The sequence below is a fragment of the Drosophila ananassae genome, chromosome 2L, assembly GCF_017639315.1.
Source record: "Drosophila ananassae strain 14024-0371.13 chromosome 2L, ASM1763931v2, whole genome shotgun sequence".
In the NCBI taxonomy this organism is placed as follows: domain Eukaryota; kingdom Metazoa; phylum Arthropoda; class Insecta; order Diptera; family Drosophilidae; genus Drosophila; species Drosophila ananassae.
The window spans coordinates 1,517,793-1,537,477 of record NC_057927.1 but is presented as its reverse complement, the minus strand read 5'-3'; the positions used below and the strand labels follow the sequence as shown (position 1 = coordinate 1,537,477).

The 19,685-nt window shown below is 42.9% G+C and overlaps 2 protein-coding genes across 3 annotated transcripts in view; one reads left to right on the top strand and one right to left on the bottom strand.

Moving 5' to 3' along the window:
- The window catches only part of LOC6502647, a 31,881-nt gene extending 14,070 nt beyond the window's left edge, over window positions 1–17,811 (top strand). For both annotated transcript variants that reach the window (XM_032449890.2, XM_001953026.4), the window contains 2 exons: window positions 6,437–8,147; window positions 11,503–17,811. In XM_032449890.2, coding sequence (XP_032305781.1) covers window positions 7,188–8,147; window positions 11,503–13,959 — 3,417 coding nt within the window. In that variant the 5' untranslated portion in view covers window positions 6,437–7,187 and the 3' untranslated portion in view covers window positions 13,960–17,811. The remainder of the gene's footprint in view (window positions 1–6,436; window positions 8,148–11,502) is intronic.
- Window positions 1–19,685, bottom strand: part of LOC6500366 (protein timeless homolog) — a 72,700-nt gene that overhangs the window by 21,881 nt on the left and 31,134 nt on the right. The gene's annotated exons all lie outside the window — the stretch shown is intronic.

Below are 19,685 nucleotides of genomic sequence, written 5' to 3'. Positions count from 1 at the left end.
AACGTAAGCTGTTGTACTTAAAATATAAACCCAATTTTCCACAAAACTCCGAAAGCCCTCTGCGGCAGCTGGGTCTTCTTTAGAGCTCTCATTTGAAACACATTAAACATATTTCGTATGCTAATTCACTAATTGCCAGTCTAATCATCGGCATACAACGAAAATTACCAGCATATATCAAATGGCTCAAGTACTCTCGAACAGCGAACCCTTTGCAGGCCGCGTTGCGCGCTCAACTTGTGATTTCCGGGACATTAATTTCAATTTCACCAAAAAGACGCCCCCGCTGGAAAAGGGAGAGTGGAGCGGAAGGCACCCAGTCTTTGGTAATGCCAGAACATACCAAAGCCAGGCCAGTTGAGGACACGGCGCATTTGGTAAATGCCTTAATGGCCTAATTTTTGTTTTCCAACGGCAAAGACAAAAAACCGAAAGGAAAGACTCGCACACAGACGCCCCAAAAAATACGACAGTTATGCGTGTAATATTTTTCCCTTTTCAAGGGTGGGATTGGCAAATTATCATTGAAGTTGAGCAAGGAGAACAACAATCGTTAAGGGTTCGTTCGTCCTGGGGCCAATGCCTTTCTTGCCTCCTTGCCTGCTTGCTTGCTGCCTTGTGGCCCATGAAATGATGTCGTAAAAATTTAAAGTTTGCCGCCGCCTGCCTTGGTCTTGGTCGTGGTCTTGGTCTGCTATTGCCATAATTTGATACTCGAAAAATTGAGCGTAATGTGCGTTAATGTAAATGACGCGTATTACTAACAAGTGACTGGCCTGATAAATTGCCCTTTCGGCAGATTTATGCGCCGACACATACGCTAATTGCCACAACACTTGCCAAACTTGAAGCCCAGATCCTGTTCCCAGAGTAGCTGTCATAGCAGTTTCAGAATATCTACTAGTCAGGCAAACAAAAGAGCACTGAAAATAAAACCGCTTGCGGATATAAAATATGCCAACCGAAATATGGAACAAAGAGCCTTCAGCCATGCAAATTAAAAGCCACCCAATGCCAAAATTTGACGACATAACCATGGGATGATGGTTGCACCATTGGCAACTTCAATCAAAATATCAGACCATTTTTTAAGGAAATGCGAGATGCTATGAATGGAGAAACCCAAATCGTTAAAGAACAGACAAATTATAAGAAAAACTTCATATTATATATTTTTTATTATTGAATAAATCCAGTTAGTGATTACTTCATCGTATTTGCGCCAAAGTACAGATACATTTCGGTTCTGAAAATTTCCACCAGACATCAGAACAATGGCTCTGGGCCAAGTCAACGACATCCAATCCGAAAATATTTCTGTTTTTCCTGCTTTTTTCATTCGTTTTTCCACTTGCAATACGAAACCACTTGAAAGAGCGAAAAGAAAAACGCAGCAGCCAGACAACTTATTGATTTTGCACTACTCCCAGATTTATTTTACCGATTTTGTGGAGCACGTTGAGTCAAAAGGACTTTAAGAGCCATGGCTTTAAGTGGCCGAAATAACGAGAATAAGAAGAGATGGAGGAGAAACTTGATGACACCACACTGGACTGGATGCCAAAAGTCTCAAGTTATGTCCAAGACAGAAGAATTTTGTCTAGCTGGCTGTTTCGGAATTCGAGGGCGTGTGCGTCTGTCTGTGCGGCGAACATAATCTGGCCATCACACAGACACGTATCTCAGATTTAATGGTCAACCAAAGGCAATTTGGCAAATTATTAGAAAATCATTGTGTCACTTTATGTGCCGGACAAGGAAATATGAGTGCCTATGGCTCGGATCAGGTCCATTCGACCAGTCAAGCTGTCAGCCACACACAATTTGCCGGGGCTGTTGACCCACAATGAAGCAGTTGCTCCTGATATTGCTTTGGGCCGATAAAGTTACAACATTAACCACAACTAATATTTTAACACAGGGGCTGGCTAAATATGAGACGGGAAAGACAGCTTTTGGAGTGGGTGTGAGAATGGGAGCCAGCAGCAATTTATGCACATTTATTGAAAAAGTTTTTCAATTTCACAAAAAGCTTTGGCCCTTAACAAAGTAAGCCAACGACAAAAGGGTTAAAAATATGAGTAAGATAATAAAAATAAGTGCAACCCACTCCAGCTCAAACAAAGGAAGACAAATCCAACCATCCGCATTCGTCTCTCAATTTTTTATTAAAAATTGTTTCGTGTGCCGTCTTGGCCACATTCAAGGTCCCAGACCAGGCCACGCTAGGCCAGGCCAGGACAGGGAAGATAAGATGCTGTGAGAAAAACCGAAATTGGGCTACCAAGAGCCCCAAACAAAGTCAAGCACACAAACACCCGGAACGCTTGAAACCAAATATACGAAGGAAGAAAAAAATATAAAAATAGAAAGAAACGGAACCGAAAACCCACCAAATAAACATACACAAGAGACCCGGCTCTGTTGTGGCGCCCCTGAGCCTTCAGCGATTTTTCGCAACACAATTTAACAAATAAAAGCAGAAGGAAAACTACCAAAAAGAATAAATATAAAGAAAAACAAAAAACTTACTTGCCTGTAAGGACACACAACGCACACAAATAAAACAATAAAAGCCGCACAACCAAACACACAAAAACAACAAGTTTATTACAGATTTTACTTATGTGTTTTTGGTTGCCTGGGTGGCGGAGGCGGAGGCGGCGGCGGGAGTATGTGGGGTCTAGGCCGGGCCAAGAGCTTGGTCCCTTTTACCGTAGGGCATTAATATATAGAGCACAACGTGGCGTCAGTGCAAGTCAATGACATGAGTGCCCCATGGAAATCTCCCGCTGATGGGAATGACAAATGTTGATGGAGGCCTTAAATATTTGCCAAGACTAAAAAGGACTAAAAATTTCAAAAGGAAATTCCAAGAGTGCTGCAAGTGTTACATAATAATTTAATACTCACAAGGTTTCTACCTTAGCTTCCTTAGTTTGCAGAACAACTGATTTCTAATAGGAAAAATCCAACCACTTTAAAACTTTCAAACCAATTTCGTTGGACTTTGAAGTAAGCCTACACTCGAGTCTAAAAATCCACCTGAACCATTTTTCTATTTGGTTTTCGTCCTCAATCTCGTTCCACTACCAATTTGCCTGCCAATATCTCAGTCAGTCAGCCTGAGACGCTGTTGCTGCCAAATTGCCGGCTCGTTCGGTCTGACAGTCGAAAGCCAGGAATAAACTTTAATTTGAAAACTTTTATGCACAGCAAATAAAAGCGAATCGATAGCTGAAAATCGCCCAAGTGTCGTGGCAAATTGTTCGCCAAGTGTTGGACATTTTGCTTAAAGATGCCACAGCGCCACGCAGTTTAAGTTCCACATGCATATCCACGTGCCCGCACGTGCCTGACATTGACACAGATGCTGAGTTTTTTGCAGGATTGCTGGGTTGCAGGATGCCGGAATCGCTGAATGGTCGGGACCATACACTCTAAAAATTATCATAAATATTGATAAAAAAAAAAAAAATAAGATTTGCCTTAAAAAAATTGCATTCAAATAGCTTTTATTTAATTAGTTTATTTTTGGGTTTACGTATTTTATATTACCATTTAATCAAGTCCCCTAGAGCATATTCATGTGTAGACTTTAGAAGACATTTGGCCCACACAAGGCGAACTGTATAAAAACTAAGGGTAAAGCGGAAGTTTATTAAAACTAAAGCAAACAAAAGGCGCAAAGAGATAAAAGGGTAAAGAAAAAATGCTAGGATAGAGAAAAATGCATGAAAAACCTCCAGGAAGAGCACTTAAACAATAAACATGCCATGCCCATGCTGGGCAAAGTAAATCCGGGCACAAAGACAAACCAGTCAGCAGTAACATTTCCATACAAATAAAGTAGCGACATAGTGAGAGGTGGATAGAAGGAGAGGGAGTCGAGGCAAGAAAAGTAAATGCAGCGCATTACGTATACGCCACCGGGCCAGCAAAAAAAGCTGAGCTTGAACTGCAGCCAACCGAGACGGGCAGAGATACAATTTTGTGTGTGTTTTGTTGCACCATTGAGCGAGCCACTGAAGCAAAAAGTAGCAACGGCACCACCGATCCACCAAGTCGAGCACTCAATGAAATGCATTGGTGCAAAGCAGGGGCGTGCCAAAAGATGGGAAATTGCACTTGGAGAATGTTTTTGAAAGAATATATGAGTATTTTTTTTGATATCAGCTTTATATAAAGTATTTCGAAAAATAGTGAATTTTAAAAATGAGATATGACTTTCATTGAAAGATCTTGCCATCTTCCCTTATATATTTTCGTAGTTATACTTTTTATTTTGAATGTATTTCCGCAGGCATATGGCTGTCCTGGCTGTCAACTGCATTTGCATTCCTTGATAAAGCCGTTCGGGGTTCGCATTCGGGTTTAGCTTTGAGTTTGGCCATCTAAGTACGTATAGAATAAATCACAGAGGGCTTCGGGGTTAAAGGAGGTTGCAAAATCCAATTTCAGCTCTCCCTGTGAGTGCGCCTTGGATTTTTATTTAAGCAGCTCCTCCTTAATTTTTTATCATTCTGTAGTAGAATTTGTTTTTTATTTTGGCTACAGCTGTTGGCTTTTGGTCCAGTTTTTCTTTGCTTTTGTAGACACTCCTGGCATCTGCATTCTCGAATAATGTACTGGAGAACTGCACTGCAAGTTATTTGGCTTTGTCCCGGGCATTTGATTAACTAACGAAAATATTCACCAGGAAAAGGACAAAGAAAAACACAAGGGGTGATAGGATCATATAAATATGCAATAAAGTCACTAGCAAATTCCTTCAAACAACCCTCGCTAATGGATGATCATAAAATACAGCCCCAGAAAGTACGGGAAAAATATGGCACAGCAATTTGCAAATTATTTTCAAGCTGGCATAAAATAAACTGACAAGCACAGGGAGGGGCGCACCCATGCTCCCTGGATGGGGATCTCCAGCCCACACCAATCCCAGGACTAACCAAAAAAGGACACCACCCCACCGGGAACAGTGGGATGCGTCAATCTTCGGCGAGCAAACAGACAGCTCATGTTGTTATTGCTGCCGCTACTACTGCTACTGCTACTGCCGTTGATATTTCCCCTATTTGTTGTTGGTTTTTGAAATCGACTTTCATGTCAATTGACTTGCGTACATCTGCCTGTCTGACTGAACGGGGTGTGGGGTGGAGCGAGGCTGGTATTAGGGGGGGATGTCGCCAAACTTATGGCCCAAATTTTACTGTTATGTAAGCAAACGGCAATAGCAGATGAAATGAAACGCCAGCTCCTTGATGATATTTGTCAATAAATTTAACGTAAACCTGCCAGGGACGGTTTTTCCCCAATCGGTATTTGTATGCTTGGATGTTCAACATACTTTGTGGGCAATGACAGGGAAGCCGTCGACAAACAAAGCTTTCATGGCAATATTTTTATTAAATCACTAGGAGAGCTTAACCTTAAATTCCGGAAAATCAATATGTCAGTTCTTTAATGGTAAATATATGGAAAGAACTGAATCATTTTTACTGAAAACCTGTAAAAATCAGATGAATTTTAATTTGCAAATCTTTTGAAAGTGTTACGAGTCCCCAAAAAAGTCTGCATAAGCACCGCATTAAATGGGAGGCTTTTAAAAACTTTCCAATCACTTATCCTGACCATCCATCAATGTCCTGCAATCTTCCCAAACAGGTTATTATACCTTTGCTGGTGGGCTATCAAAATGCCATGTTCGACTTTAAGTAGACATTGACAAATTAATTTCGCAGGATCGAGTTGTCCGACTGCAAAATAAATGAAAAAAATTTAAGAAAAGGGAAAGGACACAAAAGGACATAGAGAGAAGAGCACAAACACACACACACACATTTGTGCATCATTAGGCCGGCAATGAGTAAATCAAATTTGCGTCGTTTTGGGGCCAGATGCTGTGGGTTGTCAGTTGACAGTTGGGTTGCCGGAGTGGCCTTCCTGTCGCTTGTCTGCACCGGAAATGAAATGACCCAGTTAAATGATTTATGGCAGGCACAGGCACCGGCACACGCACCCCCTCATCCACACATATGACGGCATCGGTTGGGTTTTGGGTTTATTACCGGGAGCTTAGCGGGGCCCAAAAGTGTGCATCCTCTCGAAATTCTATCGCAAAAATCGTGGCTTGTTGCTGAGCGTGTTGAAATTATATTTTCATTAGCTGCAATCAGCATAAAAATAACACTAAAGCCAACAGCCAAAGCGCTTTGAAGTCGTAAAGCCAGAGTAGAAATTAAAAAGGTATAAAAGGGGAAAAAGCAGAAGGGAGAGGCTAAAAACAAAAGAGTAAACACACATACAGACACCGCGTTGTCAGGGAATTAAAAGCAAGTTTTACCTTTGGCACATTTTGCATTCACACAACAACAAGAAAAACAACAGCCAACAAGAGCGTAATTACAAGCAATTTTTTCACGTTTTATTACAGATTTTAAGCACGCGACGACAGCCACTGCGACGGGGGAGTGGTTCTCCCATTGTAATGTGACAACAGTTGGGCCAAAACATAAAAATACAAGACAAAAAAGTAGGAAAAAAAAAACAGTCAACAACAGGAGTGGAAGGAATGCTTGCTTTTTAATTGACATTTGCTCGAGTTGAGTTGCGTTTTGTTCAACAGCAATTAGCCGGCCAATGAAAGCGGAACTCGCTGGGAAAAAATATTCAAATCCAAACACAAAAGCGCACAATTAAAATTGTAAAACAATTCCAAAACGCTAGCTACGCTCCCAAATAGAATGATCAAGTTGATTTAATTAAAAATTCTGCGACTCGGCCCCGTGGGGTATGCAATGAAATTTTAACAAGCTCGAGCAATGGCCGCCGGTCGACCGGAAACGCAGCCATTGCCCTCGGACGACATCCGCCGCTGACACTTGTCACATGTTTGGCCAAAAAGGCGAGATGCGCACGTGACGTCCCAGAAAACAGTCAATGAACGAGCGGATGAAACGAGGAAATGAATGAGTCAGAGTCCTTCCAACAGCAACAGCAGCGAATGGCCATATTCAAAATTGAACGTTAAACGTTCGCACGTACCGAGCATAAATTCCAAGTGAAATAAAAGGCATTCTCGAGCGAGAAGCAGAAAACCCTACCTCCCAATTTATACAAAAAAGGAACACAAGGAAAAACCAAAAAGCGAAAAATAATAGTAGACGGGAAAAACTGGGGCAAAAATGGTGAAAATCGTGAATAACCAACACTGTGATCTAGGCCTGGCCCTGCTTTTGGCCTGGACATTGCTAACGGGTACGGGGGTGTTAGCTGACAGCACCACCGCAGTCCGAGCGGCTGCCGAACGTGAGGAACAGCAATTATCCCTGCAGGATGTGGGTCTCAGCTACCAGAGTATCCACCGAATGCTCAGGGACGAAAACGAACCGGCAAGCTTTCGGGGGGAACTGCGTTACCAGCAAAAGCGCCACAAAAGGGAGCTGGAGTTAAATGCCCCGGCCAACAAGCTGAACCTCACTCACCGGGATCTGAGGACCTTCAACAGCAGTGATGGTCAGTGGAAGGGCGATTTGCAGGTGATCACAGCCATGGATCTCAGCAGCAATCGGCTGAGCAGCCTGAGTTTGGACAACTTTAAGCAATTACAACAACTGGATTTGAGCAACAATTCCCTGAAGGAAATCCCCCTCAGCTTGATGGACAACAGTAACAGTCTGCCTTTGGTGACACTCGACTTATCCTGCAATAAGTTCAGGCAGCTTTCTTCTAGTTTCTTCTCCGAGCGCCTGCCGCAGCTCAAGAACCTAAATCTGGCCCACAATCAGCTCATAAATATATCCAGAGAATCCTTCTACAACTTGCTGGAGTTGCAGACTTTAATTTTGAACCACAACAATATTTCGGAGATCGACTACGAGACTTTCCTGGCTCTGCCCAATCTGCAGCATTTGGATTTATCGCACAATTATCTGAGTGGCTCTGCGATACGAGCTCTGCAGGGAATCCCTGATCTGGTCAGCCTTTCGATTGCCTACAATCCGGAGGTAGGTGGGGCAATGCAGGAGTTTGTCGCCTCCTGGAGTCTCAAGGAGCTGGACGCTAGCGGCACAGGACTCTGCCAGGTGCCAGCAGCACTTGCCCAATCAGTGAGGACCCTCAAACTATCTGACAACTGGCTGCGGGTGAGTACACAGAAAATATATTTTAAGATATATTATACAAATATTTTTAATTTTAAATCAAACCCAAAAAGGGTTATTATTTTAAAAGATATACTGCCACCAAAAATGTATTAAAATATTATACCAAAGGACGAAACCTATTTCGGTGTGTGATCGATAAATGAACCATGTCAGAACGTCTACTGAGCCAATGAACCGCAATTCGACGCTTTTGCCGGCAATTAACGGCACATTCCCGACAGACACTTGCCATCTTCGTCCTTGGCGTCATACAGGCTTGAGTCCTGCACCGGCAGGCTCCATTATGCTCCCTGAAAGCACACCGCTCCCTTTTGCCATTAATTAGCATTTGTTATGTGGCCTGTGCGCACTCTGCGTGCTTGAGTGCGTTTTCCTTTGCCCTCTGTGGCATGCCCCTCGTCGTGGCCCCACTTGCCACTCATCCCCCAATGCCCCCTCCCCTTTCCTCTCCTCCCATCACAGAAAACAAGCCAACAGAGCAACCGCAAGGCAATCTCACCACGCGTATGATTTACACTTTGTTATTTTTAAATTTTGCCCCTGCCATTTTTATTTGTCTCTCTTTTACTTCCGCCTTCGATGCTTTCTAAAGAAAAACCAAAGAGGAGACAGGGGAGAGAAGGAGTGGAGAAGGATCACAGGAAAATTTTATGTGCTGTTAATTTTAGCATTGGGAGCTATTACATAAAAACGGAAAATTCCTATTGATTTTTTGCAAGTTCGAGTTTGCTAGAAAAGCTGTGGGATGAATATTAAATAGCTACCATAGGGTTTACAAATATTCGAAAAATTAATATACGAAAAATAGTCTGTTTAAAAATAACTGAAAGCTTTCATACTGATACAGAGGTTATTATAATTTTGGCTATACCCTATATATTTTTAGACCCTATATATTATATACTATATACTATATAGGGCCTAGACCCTATATATTATATACTATATATTTTTTCTCGGAATCCACTCCTGTGTCGTTATAGACATGGAAAATGCATTAAAGGACTATATGGACTATATTGACCAATTTCCATCCGATTCTTGAGCGGAATACCTTAAACGATTTGTGGACCGATTCTCCACCATTCTGCATTTAAATCTGAGAACAAAATATTTTTTAATTTTTTGTTAAATTTTCTGGGGAATCCCCTTCAAAAGTGGAGAGCGATGCAGGAAGGACTATATGGCCCCATGTGATGGCTGTATCTTGGCCAATTTCAATCTTATTTTTGAGCGGAATACCTTAAATGATTTTTGCATCGATTTTCCATAATACTGCATCAAAATCTGAGAACAAAATATTTTTTTCATTTTTTTGTGCAATTTTTTTTTTAGGCATCCCCTTTAAAAATAAAGAATAATGCATGGAAGGAGTATATGGTCCTAATCGAATATTGTGAACTATTTATTTCAATGAGAACTTAGTAGTGCTAGCCCCAGAAATAAAAACAAAACACCCTAATTAATTCAATTGCGAACGTTAGCCTGTTTAAGAACATGGCCTCCGTTAGGAAAGTATTTTCCTTGAGTGGCAGTTGCAGGCATTGTTAAGCCCGTTAGTCCGGCTAACAGGACACGCCACTCAAGTCTAGTTAAGAACGTAATTAAGACACAATGTGGCCACACAATGGAATAGCAAAGTGCACTTCTCACTTTTCAACAAATGCGAGTGTAAAACAAAGGGAAAATAATGGAATGGGCGCGTTCAAGTCTTAATAAGAAAAGAAAAGCAATAAGGCTATCGCAGGGGGAGGTGAAAAGCCGGACAGCACTGGAAGTCAGAAAAAGGCGGCAGCGAGCTCTTCTCCCTTTCATGTATATGTATATCCTGGCAGGCTGATTGACATAAGCAGCAACACGAGCAGGAGATTAGCGCGGCTCTACGCTCTTCGCCCTCCGCCTCGCTGAATTGCCAACACTTGCACAAAACGTTGGCAAACAGATTTATAAGGGGCACAAAAATAGACAATCCCGATTGCATTATGAGCATAAAGCGCCGCAGGTCCGCAGGCTTCCTTTCGCCCAGGTATTATCCTTAAACGGCTTCAAGTGTAGACAAACAAATGCGGCGCATAAATTGCTCCAGCCGCCTTTGTCGCTCGCTCGATTATGGCGGAAGCCATAAAAGGTGCAAAAACGCCGCCTCGTAAGCTGTTTAGGGCCAGAGACAAAGGCACTGAGGAGCAGCAATATAAACAGGAGCAACAGGAGCGGGAAAAAGCATCAGCAGGAGCCTGGCCAGGACCAGCACTAGGGGTAGAGGCACCAGGCCGAGCCTGGGCATTAATAAAATAAGGATAATTGGCATAAGCATAATCACGTTTAAGCCAACAGCCAACGTGCAGCTGAGACAGGCAAGACAGGAGCCAAAATTAAATTTACACAAAAAAAAACATAGCTCTAGTTTAGAAAAAAAAATAACATTTAGCAAGGTTCTTCTAGTTTGGAGACTTTTATATTTTAAGAGAATAAAAAGAAAATTAAACTGCTTTATGCCTAAAAAAGTAAACCGCGAAGCTGTAACTTCCAAAAATCCATTTTCTTTAAAATGCCCGGTTTTATGTTTACATTTATATGTTTTTCCGTTAAGTGTAGTAACCAACTAGTTTTTTTTCCTTTGGTTCCTGAAGTGGCTCATCACTGCTCCCGGGCGCCTTTGTTGCCAAGCCATTTTAATTTGTTCGGCAGACCAGGCCGACTACTGCTGATACGGCTGCTGCCACTGCCAGTGCCACTGACTTTATCGGCAGTCAACACGCAGCCTTTTCATGGCAAATTATGGCATTTAGGGGCCGCCGGTTGTCGGCTGTCGACTCTCAGTTCCCTTTTCCTAGTGGTAGGCAGTAGAAATCCACAATTCTACCAATTGTACCCCAAACCTCCCAGCCCGCCCGCAGGACAAAGACGACGGCAGGCTGTCTGGTTCGATGGTTGCCGGGTTGGCTCGTTTCATTTAACGAGTCGCGTCTATGTTTACTTTGGCAGTAGACGAGCTACGTGGCTTCAGGGCATCGCGCAGGATTGCACAGAAAGGGGCAAGTCGCGTCGAGTCCTTTGAAGTAATTATAATAGCAGATTTAAGTTAATTTTTAAACAATGTCGATGCCGGGCATGCAACTCACACTCGCACTGCCACTTTCCCTCTTTGTCAGCCACTAATCAAATTTCCCCAGACTTTCGCGCCACACAATAAGTTCTTGAGTGCCGGCAAAAGTTAAGTGGCTAGACGGTTATTGCGCAAGAAATTTGAAGTAATTTTTATATAATTTTATAATGAGATAAAAACTTATTCAATTTAAATATAATATAAATAATATAATCTTTCTTTTTGTAGGCCATCAACTGCGGGGACATGGACAGCTATCCTCTGTTGCAGTACCTGGACCTTTCCCACTCTCGCATTGCCCACGTGGAAGACGACGCCCTAGGTCGGTTGGAGCTCCTGGAGTCCTTGTTTTTGGATCACAACCTCTTGATGCGAGTGCCCAGCAGCTTGCCCCCCTCGCTAGAGCATCTCTTCCTGCAGCACAACCAAATAATGGAGCTTCCGCCCCAGGCCTTCGTGGGTCTGGTGAACCTGCAGACCCTGGACCTCTCCGGCAATCGTTTGATTTTCCTGCCCGCCCTCGCGCTACCCAAGCTGCTCACCCTGAACCTCCAGTCCTCGGGAGTGGAGAGTGTGAGTCAATCGATAGTTCACACACTGCCCCAGTTGCGAGACCTGCTCCTGGAGGACAATCCCATCCGATGCAGCGACTTGCTCGGCATCGCCGAATGGGCAAGTCCTTGCCGGTCGGTGCAAATGGAAGTGGGTCAGTCGAGTCCTGTGCGCAGCGGAGGACTGGATCTGAAATCTGAGTATTTGCAGTTCCATGACTTTTATGAGAACTTCCCTGGCAGTGGCAGAAAGTGTGAGGAAATAAGGTCTGCGAATGACACAAAGCCACCCAGCTGCACCCTAACAAGTGTCACTGCGACTTCCACGCCAAAAGCTCTGCCAAAAGCGAAAAAGTCAAAGGCAAAAAGTGCAGAAGCAACCACTGAAGCAGTTATTGCTTCAAAAAACGACAAAGTTGAAGCCATAACAACATCAGCAGAAACATCTACTGAAACAGCAGCAACAGCAACCCAATCAGCTGGCAACACCGCCACCGTCCAGTCAACCGCAAAAACTTTGCGGCCAACAGCAACAACTTCGTTAGACCAATTGCAGAGGCAAGAGCCAAAACAAACCACAGCAACAACAAGAACACAACCGAAGAGCCAGCTAAATTTGGTTGGGGAAAAATCAACATCAACGGTTCCCATTTTGGCAGCAGTAGCAACAGCAGCACCAACAACAGAAACACATGAAACCCCAACAACAGCAATAAATTCCAGCCAAACCGAACAACTTACAATGCCAACGAACATTAGCGATGGGGCAAAAACAACAACAGCGCCAGCAACAACAGCAACTGCAATTAAAGTGCCACAAAAAATTTCTCAGGTCGGCAAAAAATCTGACAAAATGCCAGACGAAAAGGCACAGGAGACTTTATTAAAATACCCAACAGAAAAGGCAACAGCAACGGCAACACCACCGCACAAACATACAACATTGCAGCTGCATGTAAAGGATCGCCATCTAATTGGCACACCGTTGCTGATGCACAAGGGCGATGTCCTTTTGGTGGACGCTGAGCAGTTGTTGCTGCCAGGAACGGCCACGGTGGCGGATGCCGAGACGGAAGCGGATTTCCTGGACAAGAGCCAAAAGAAGGAAAAGCTACTGTTAGCGACTGATAAGCGGCAGCCGGAAGCTATAACTGGCGACACAAAGTCGCCGAGCAAAAGCCACAAAAAGAAGCCATCGCTGAGTATCAAGAAAATGACCTACAGCACCAAGCATGCAGTTAAAACCTTAGCCACGACAGCAGCAGGTCCTGCGGCAACATCCAGCCTGCCGCACGAGCAGCAACCGCATCAGCACAGCAGTGTGAATACGCCTAGAGATTCGGCATCACAGGAAGAGTTCAGTACGTTTGCTCAGCTTAAAGCCTATGTAGAACTGAAAACCGAGTCCAAGCCCGAACACCTGATGGATCAGCGTCAAGAAACTCTGCACAACATGTCCGGTAGTCATCCTGGGGTCATGTTGCTGGTCGCCTGCATCCTGGTAATAGTTCTGCTGGCCGGATTGGCTCACGTGTATCGTTGCGAGTTGCCGTGGCAGCGGGGCAACCGGTCCGGACAATTACGTCCGCATCATCAGAGGCATCAGTTAACCGAGAGTGATGATGTGCACAGCTTCCTGCACTATCAGGGATCCGTCAACTCTAATTCGACGGATCCGGCCCGCCTGCAAAAGTGGCATCACAGCACTCGAAGAGAGGCGCCCTACAGCTCGCCGTTGCACAATCTGCAGGCCCGCGAACTGCAGCAACAGCAGAGGTGCCACCAATTCTACAGCGCGTCGCTAGCAGGAAGCAATGCCTCCACCAACGCCTCCACATCCTCTTCCTCGTCCGGAAGTAGCAGTCGAACAAGCCTGCACTCCCCTAGCCGCGAGGATAGCTACTACATTGAGATGGCGCCCAGCAGTCCGCCACCAGGAGTCGTTTCCAGCCTGCCCATGGAGCTTTTGGGCGGCAGGGGCGGAGTCTCCGGTTGCCGGGCAGACCGGATGGCTGCCACCGATCTGGGTGGCACCACCGGCGGAGTACCTTCTGGACCTTCATCCACTGCAGCTATTAAGTCGGTGAGCAGCAGGCTGATGGCTCCCAGTTCCCGAAAACTGGGCATCTGGTGACAAACCGTCTTTGGTCAGCGACAATATGCGCCCTTCCAGTAGAGAACAAAATTAGGATAACATAGAGTAGGGCCCGCTCTAATACCGACAACTGCCAACTAAGTAAAAAGTATAGTTTCTACATTGTTTTCAATTATTTTTATTTTACGGTAAAGATACAAATATTTAGCTTCCACTCTCAGAAATAAAATAATATTAACTATCAACGCCTTTCTCAAAAAGCCAAAGAACGACAATCAAAAATTGGAAATGGGCTAAGAAACAACAAACTAACTTTTTTCGAATGAAACTTTTCAAAAACTTCAACAGCAATCCAACTGAGAACTTGGCGAAATATATTCCCGTATCTTATGTATTTCAGTAAGTCAGGCCGAGCATTACATATATTATTTGGAGTTGGCTCCTGGCTTGATTTATGATGCCACGCCGCCCACACGTTGCAAGCCTCTTAGCGTCTCGGTTGGCAGCAACAATTTGTCATAAATGGCTTTTAGATATACGAGTGTATAGAGGGAAGGGCAGACAAGCAGCCAAATGCCAAATAGCCAACGCCGGCAAAGTTTTACGAGCAAACCAGGCCAGGCCAGGAGCCAGGGCCAGTGTCCATCTTGTGGTCGTATTTGGGTCAGTTTACTGGCGGGCAGTGCCCGTTAACTTTATATAAGTGCCTGTCCGGTTGGCAAGATTAAGTGTTTCGATAGTCATGCATATAAAAATGAAATATCGATCAAGTATTAAATAACAATTTAGTTTATGACAGGCTCAATTCAGTAATCAGAAAGAAGTTGGCTAGCTGATGATGCTGACTAAGGCGGATGAGTGTCTACGATTGGTTCTCCAGTCTCAATATAAATTCAATATCTTTATCCTTTGGTGTCCTGCCGTCCACTTGCTGTTAATTCGATGCTTGACTGCATCTGAACCCAGTTCTGTCAGCTGCTTGAGATTCCCCGAGTTAAAATTGCAATCTAATTAAAGTTTCGCCCCTGTGCTTTTGTGAAATTCCACCCAAAACTCTCACCCTCCGGCATCTGCACAGCATACTTTAAAGGAGGGGAAGCAGCCACCCTCATCCCGAATAAGCCCGCACTTAACCTCGTTTTACAAATTGACCGACACAACATATGGTGTAAATCCAACCAATCGGCCAGACATCTAATCTGCCACGCCAAAAGTGAAATGTTGTAAAACTATTTGGGATGGCCCGACCCACACACAACACAGATACAAGTATCTAAAGGCATCAAAATAATGTGGCAGCAAATCAAATTACAGGACACGCGGCTGGCTCTATTTTTAGGGGGGTGAAAATGGGGCAGGAATCGGACAAAGGACGACGTCTTGAGCGACCAGAGAACACAACAATTACATTAAGACGCGATAAAAAGTTGTGCAACAATCTTCCGACCCCGACCGCTTAACGAAACTAAACCGAACTGAAGATGCCACTGCCACTACCACCACCGACACCACCAACACCACCACCCCCGTTGGAACCACAGTCATTGCACAGCTTTTTCAACTTTTTGTGGCTTTGTAATTGGAATACAAGACGAGGGCGCGTGCACACGAGCAGCGACAGCAACAGGAAACAGAGAAAGCTAGCTTTCGGAAAGGGTGCACTTGGAAAAATACTTTAGGAACACAACTTTCTAGATTTGTTTCATATTATATATTGTTTCATATGCTTCAAGTCCGTAACACATTTCTCCCAGTGCAGATAGATACAAGCCTGTATAAGAGGCGTTCATGCGGAGTGCGCTTAAGCAATTCAGAAGGATTTATTTTCAGCCACAAAAGCGAAATGCCCCACAAAACGCTCCGAACAACAATTAAAGTAATGCTGACCAACCGTCTAGGCCCGATTGGGTGGGATTAGATGCTGGGGGCTGGCAGGGAGTCCCTGGATTCAATGGCCTCTCTCCTCTCCACTCGAGTGGAGTCTGATGCCAAAACGCACAAAATCTTAATTAAGGAACTTCCAAGTGGGCAAGTGTCGGCAGCAGGGACAGCCCGGCGAAGGACGAAGGGGAAACGTTTTTTGAGAGTTTCAGGGCAATGGGCATCCTTTATACTTTTTATTTTGGTTTGCCAGCACAGCACAAAATTCGCCTACAAAAGAAACCGGACCTAAAAGTCCGGTCCGGTTTAGTCCTGGAGCATTGTCAAATTTAATGAAGGTTTCCAAGGACTTTTTGCTTATGACACTGACCAGCTGGCCAAGATTTAGGAAGTTTCCCAGAAAAGGAAAGGCAACTCAAATGAGTTAATTCGATATTTGACACTTTCCGAGCGCATTCCGCACAATCTCGATGGTATGTGATGGGATGGATACGAGGACCCAGACTCTGGGACTTTGGTCTTTGGACTTTTGTCTCCCAGCGCAGTTAATAAAGTTGGTCCTGGCCAGGACGTAATTATTTGCCTGCTAAATGGATTTTGGACGACATTTCGGGACCGTAAATGGGGGCGATTTAGAAAATTATGTGAAAATAAGTTGCCATTGTTTGGCCATTGGCCGTTGGCAGTTGGCAGTTGGCGGTTGGCGGTTGTTTTGGGCCGTAAATAACGGCTCATAATTGGGCGGACTCTAGGAATTACCGGCTCTGGGAAGGAGTAGGAGAGGATAGAAAACAGAACTCGAAATAGGCAACTCGGCCGTATGGATAGCAAACAATAATTAAACTTAATTGCTCTGTATATTGAATCGTAAAAACTGTAAATTATAGTTAATAGCAATTACTTGTAGCGATGTTTACTTAAACTCAAATTTCAATTTCCATAGAAATCGTATATATTTAAAATTTACCAACCAAAAAACGTAAGAAAACAAAAAACAAAATACCTAAAGTAAAATAGAACGACGCGGATGCCGGACAACGCAATTCGAGTAACGTTAATATTTGCATTTAATTTGTCGAAAATCAAAGTAAAATGCGATAAAAACCCACAATAACAACAAAAACTAATTGCCAAATATTTGACGTACAGTTTGTAGCGTTAGCCTAAAGTCTATATATATAAATACATATACGTTTACCGATATATACAGAACAAAAATGACAAAAGCGAGACACATTGTGGCACAAAGCCGAGCAAATAATTATTAAACAAATACTTCTATTTACAAAAACGCAGCAAATATTTAGTTAAGCCAAAATGCCGGCAACATTCAGTATTTTAATTAAACAACGGGCGACTATTTCAGCAAAAACTGAATTCCCCGAAAGTAAAAAAAGACATCCCATAAGTAAAATTAAACAATAGGTACAACATAATTTTCCATGTGTATTTGTAAATAGAAAACCAAAACTGATTGTGAAAATATAGGAAATAAAAATACATATAAAAATATCGCTGAGCACAAGCCAGCAAGCAAACAAACAATATTTGTGTGGTAGCTGTTCAAAATGAAATATTTGCCAGAGAGGCAGTTCGATATACACATATTAATGTTAGGATTAGTTCTGCCAAATGGGTTGATGAAGGAAACTAAGGTATATATTTGAAAATTAAAGTAAAGTAGAGGTAAGAGGAATGTATTATTGGTATAGAAATTATGGATAGCAATTAAAGTGTAAAGACAAAAGAGTAAACATTTTATGAAATCTTCTCGAAAACAAACACAATTTTAATGCAAACCAAATATTGAGCAAAATGTGAAAATAATAAAATTGAAAACTTTAATTTGAAAGGTAAATGCACTGTTCATTTTTGCACTTTTAAAGCGGATTAAGGTAAGGTTATGTTTATTTAAAATAAAATATTAAACTGAAGTAAGTAAAACGGCGTTTGATAAATTTTATTAATAATATTATAAAATATATTGATTTCACTTTTATATCCCACCAATGATTTCTTTAAGATTCCAGCGATTAACTCGAAACCTAATTGAAACTCAAGATCAAACCAATCAAACTGGGCAATAAAAATAAACGTTAAATTAGTGACACATGCGACAGTTAAGTTGGCTACAAATGGGAATAAAGCCACGGCCAAATTATGCCAATAGCCCCCACCAGCTACCACCATCCACCCACCCAGGGAAATGCCCAGAAGGAAGCTAAATGGTCGAGACCCAACAAGACGAGGAACATTTTTATTTCAAATCCAATTATTTCACATCGAAACTGCAATCAGATGATTGCGTTCAGCAACAGGAAGCATTCACATATATACATATATTTACTATATAATCCATATATACATATGTATGTATGTACAAACGATGTTGTGAAAATGGCCGACAAAATGAAAGTCAATTGGTTTTTCTTGTTTTTTTTCATCTTATTGTTCTCTGGTCCTTTTGTGGCGTTTTTGTTTCTTCCAATATGTGTCGTTAGCATCGGGGGAAAAGGGCAAAAACAAAAAATAAAAAGGCAAAAGGCGAACAGCGGCGAGCAGACCGAGGCTGAAACTGTCGCCACATTGGGGGAACTGGGCGCACATGTCAAGAAATTGTTATGCGCCCTTGGACATTCATTCGTATGGGCAGTAATTAAATATTCAATATTGCAGCGGGGCAGGCCCGGTATTCAATAACAACCAAATTCCAGCATGGGAATGGACGGGAATGTTAACCGAAATGCGTGCCCAATAAAAAGGTTAATGGTAAAATCATAAAAATATAACGAAATTTGTGCCAACGGATGAACAGAGCGACGGATACGGCGACAGTTTCATGAGAAAATGTCATTTGAAATCAATTTTCCTCTCTTTTTTTTTTTTTTTGCTTGAAAATTTGATGGGTGCAAAGATGTCAGAGTCGTTGGGAAATTTGCAAAGCGAGTTGACTGGCTGGTGGCATTTCACTTTTTTCCCATTGCCATTTACGTTTATAAGTGGCCTGTCAGCACTCAATGCACAGTTGGCTTTTGACTGATGCCAGGCTACCTGCAAAGTATAGGCCAGAATGACATTATCTCTGATTAACCCAAATAAGCACTCTCAAAGGAAACACGGAAAAAAAGGACGCAGGAAGCGAAAAAGGTCACAAAGTCCGGATGTTACGGAGGACATGTTTTGTTCGCCAACTGGTTGTAAGCCAGACTTTTAAAAAGCTTTTAAATAAATACTCCGAATACTAGTTAAAAAAATGGAAAATGGGTAGGAAAATACAATTAATTGCAAATATATCATTCAACTATCCGTTTTCATTTGGCGTACCCCAGTCCTAAGTCAATTTTCAACTTTCGGGGAATCAACATTTTATGCTTCTGTGTGTTATTTTTTTCGTATTTGGTAGCGCAGCTGCGTAAAAACTTTATCTAATTGATTTCGGAGCAGTGCAGCCAAATGGTGCTCCATTAGCGTCAGTCAAGCATAAAAAAGGAACGGAAGCCAAACTTACATACTGAGTTTTTTCCTTTGGCGTTTATGTGCAAATGTACATATAAATATGCAAAAAATTCTGTGGATTCTTGATGCGCTGGGAAAACTCCAGGGAGATAGCCATACACCGTCGTATCGGGGGATGGCAGTGGCAACTTTAAATTGCATTCATTTTTAATGCACCGCAGCCAAAAAGCACGGCCACATTACGTATACGCAACGTAGTGCACTCTAGGGACACATTGCTTAATTTCAGCCCTGCCTTCGCCCAAACCACCCAAGTGCGTCGGGGGGCGTTCAAGCCGTGTGTATGTTATGCCACACCCACATCCACACACACACGCACATAGTTGTACCCACGAATGTCAAATGTGAAAAAAGCGAGCCGGCATTAT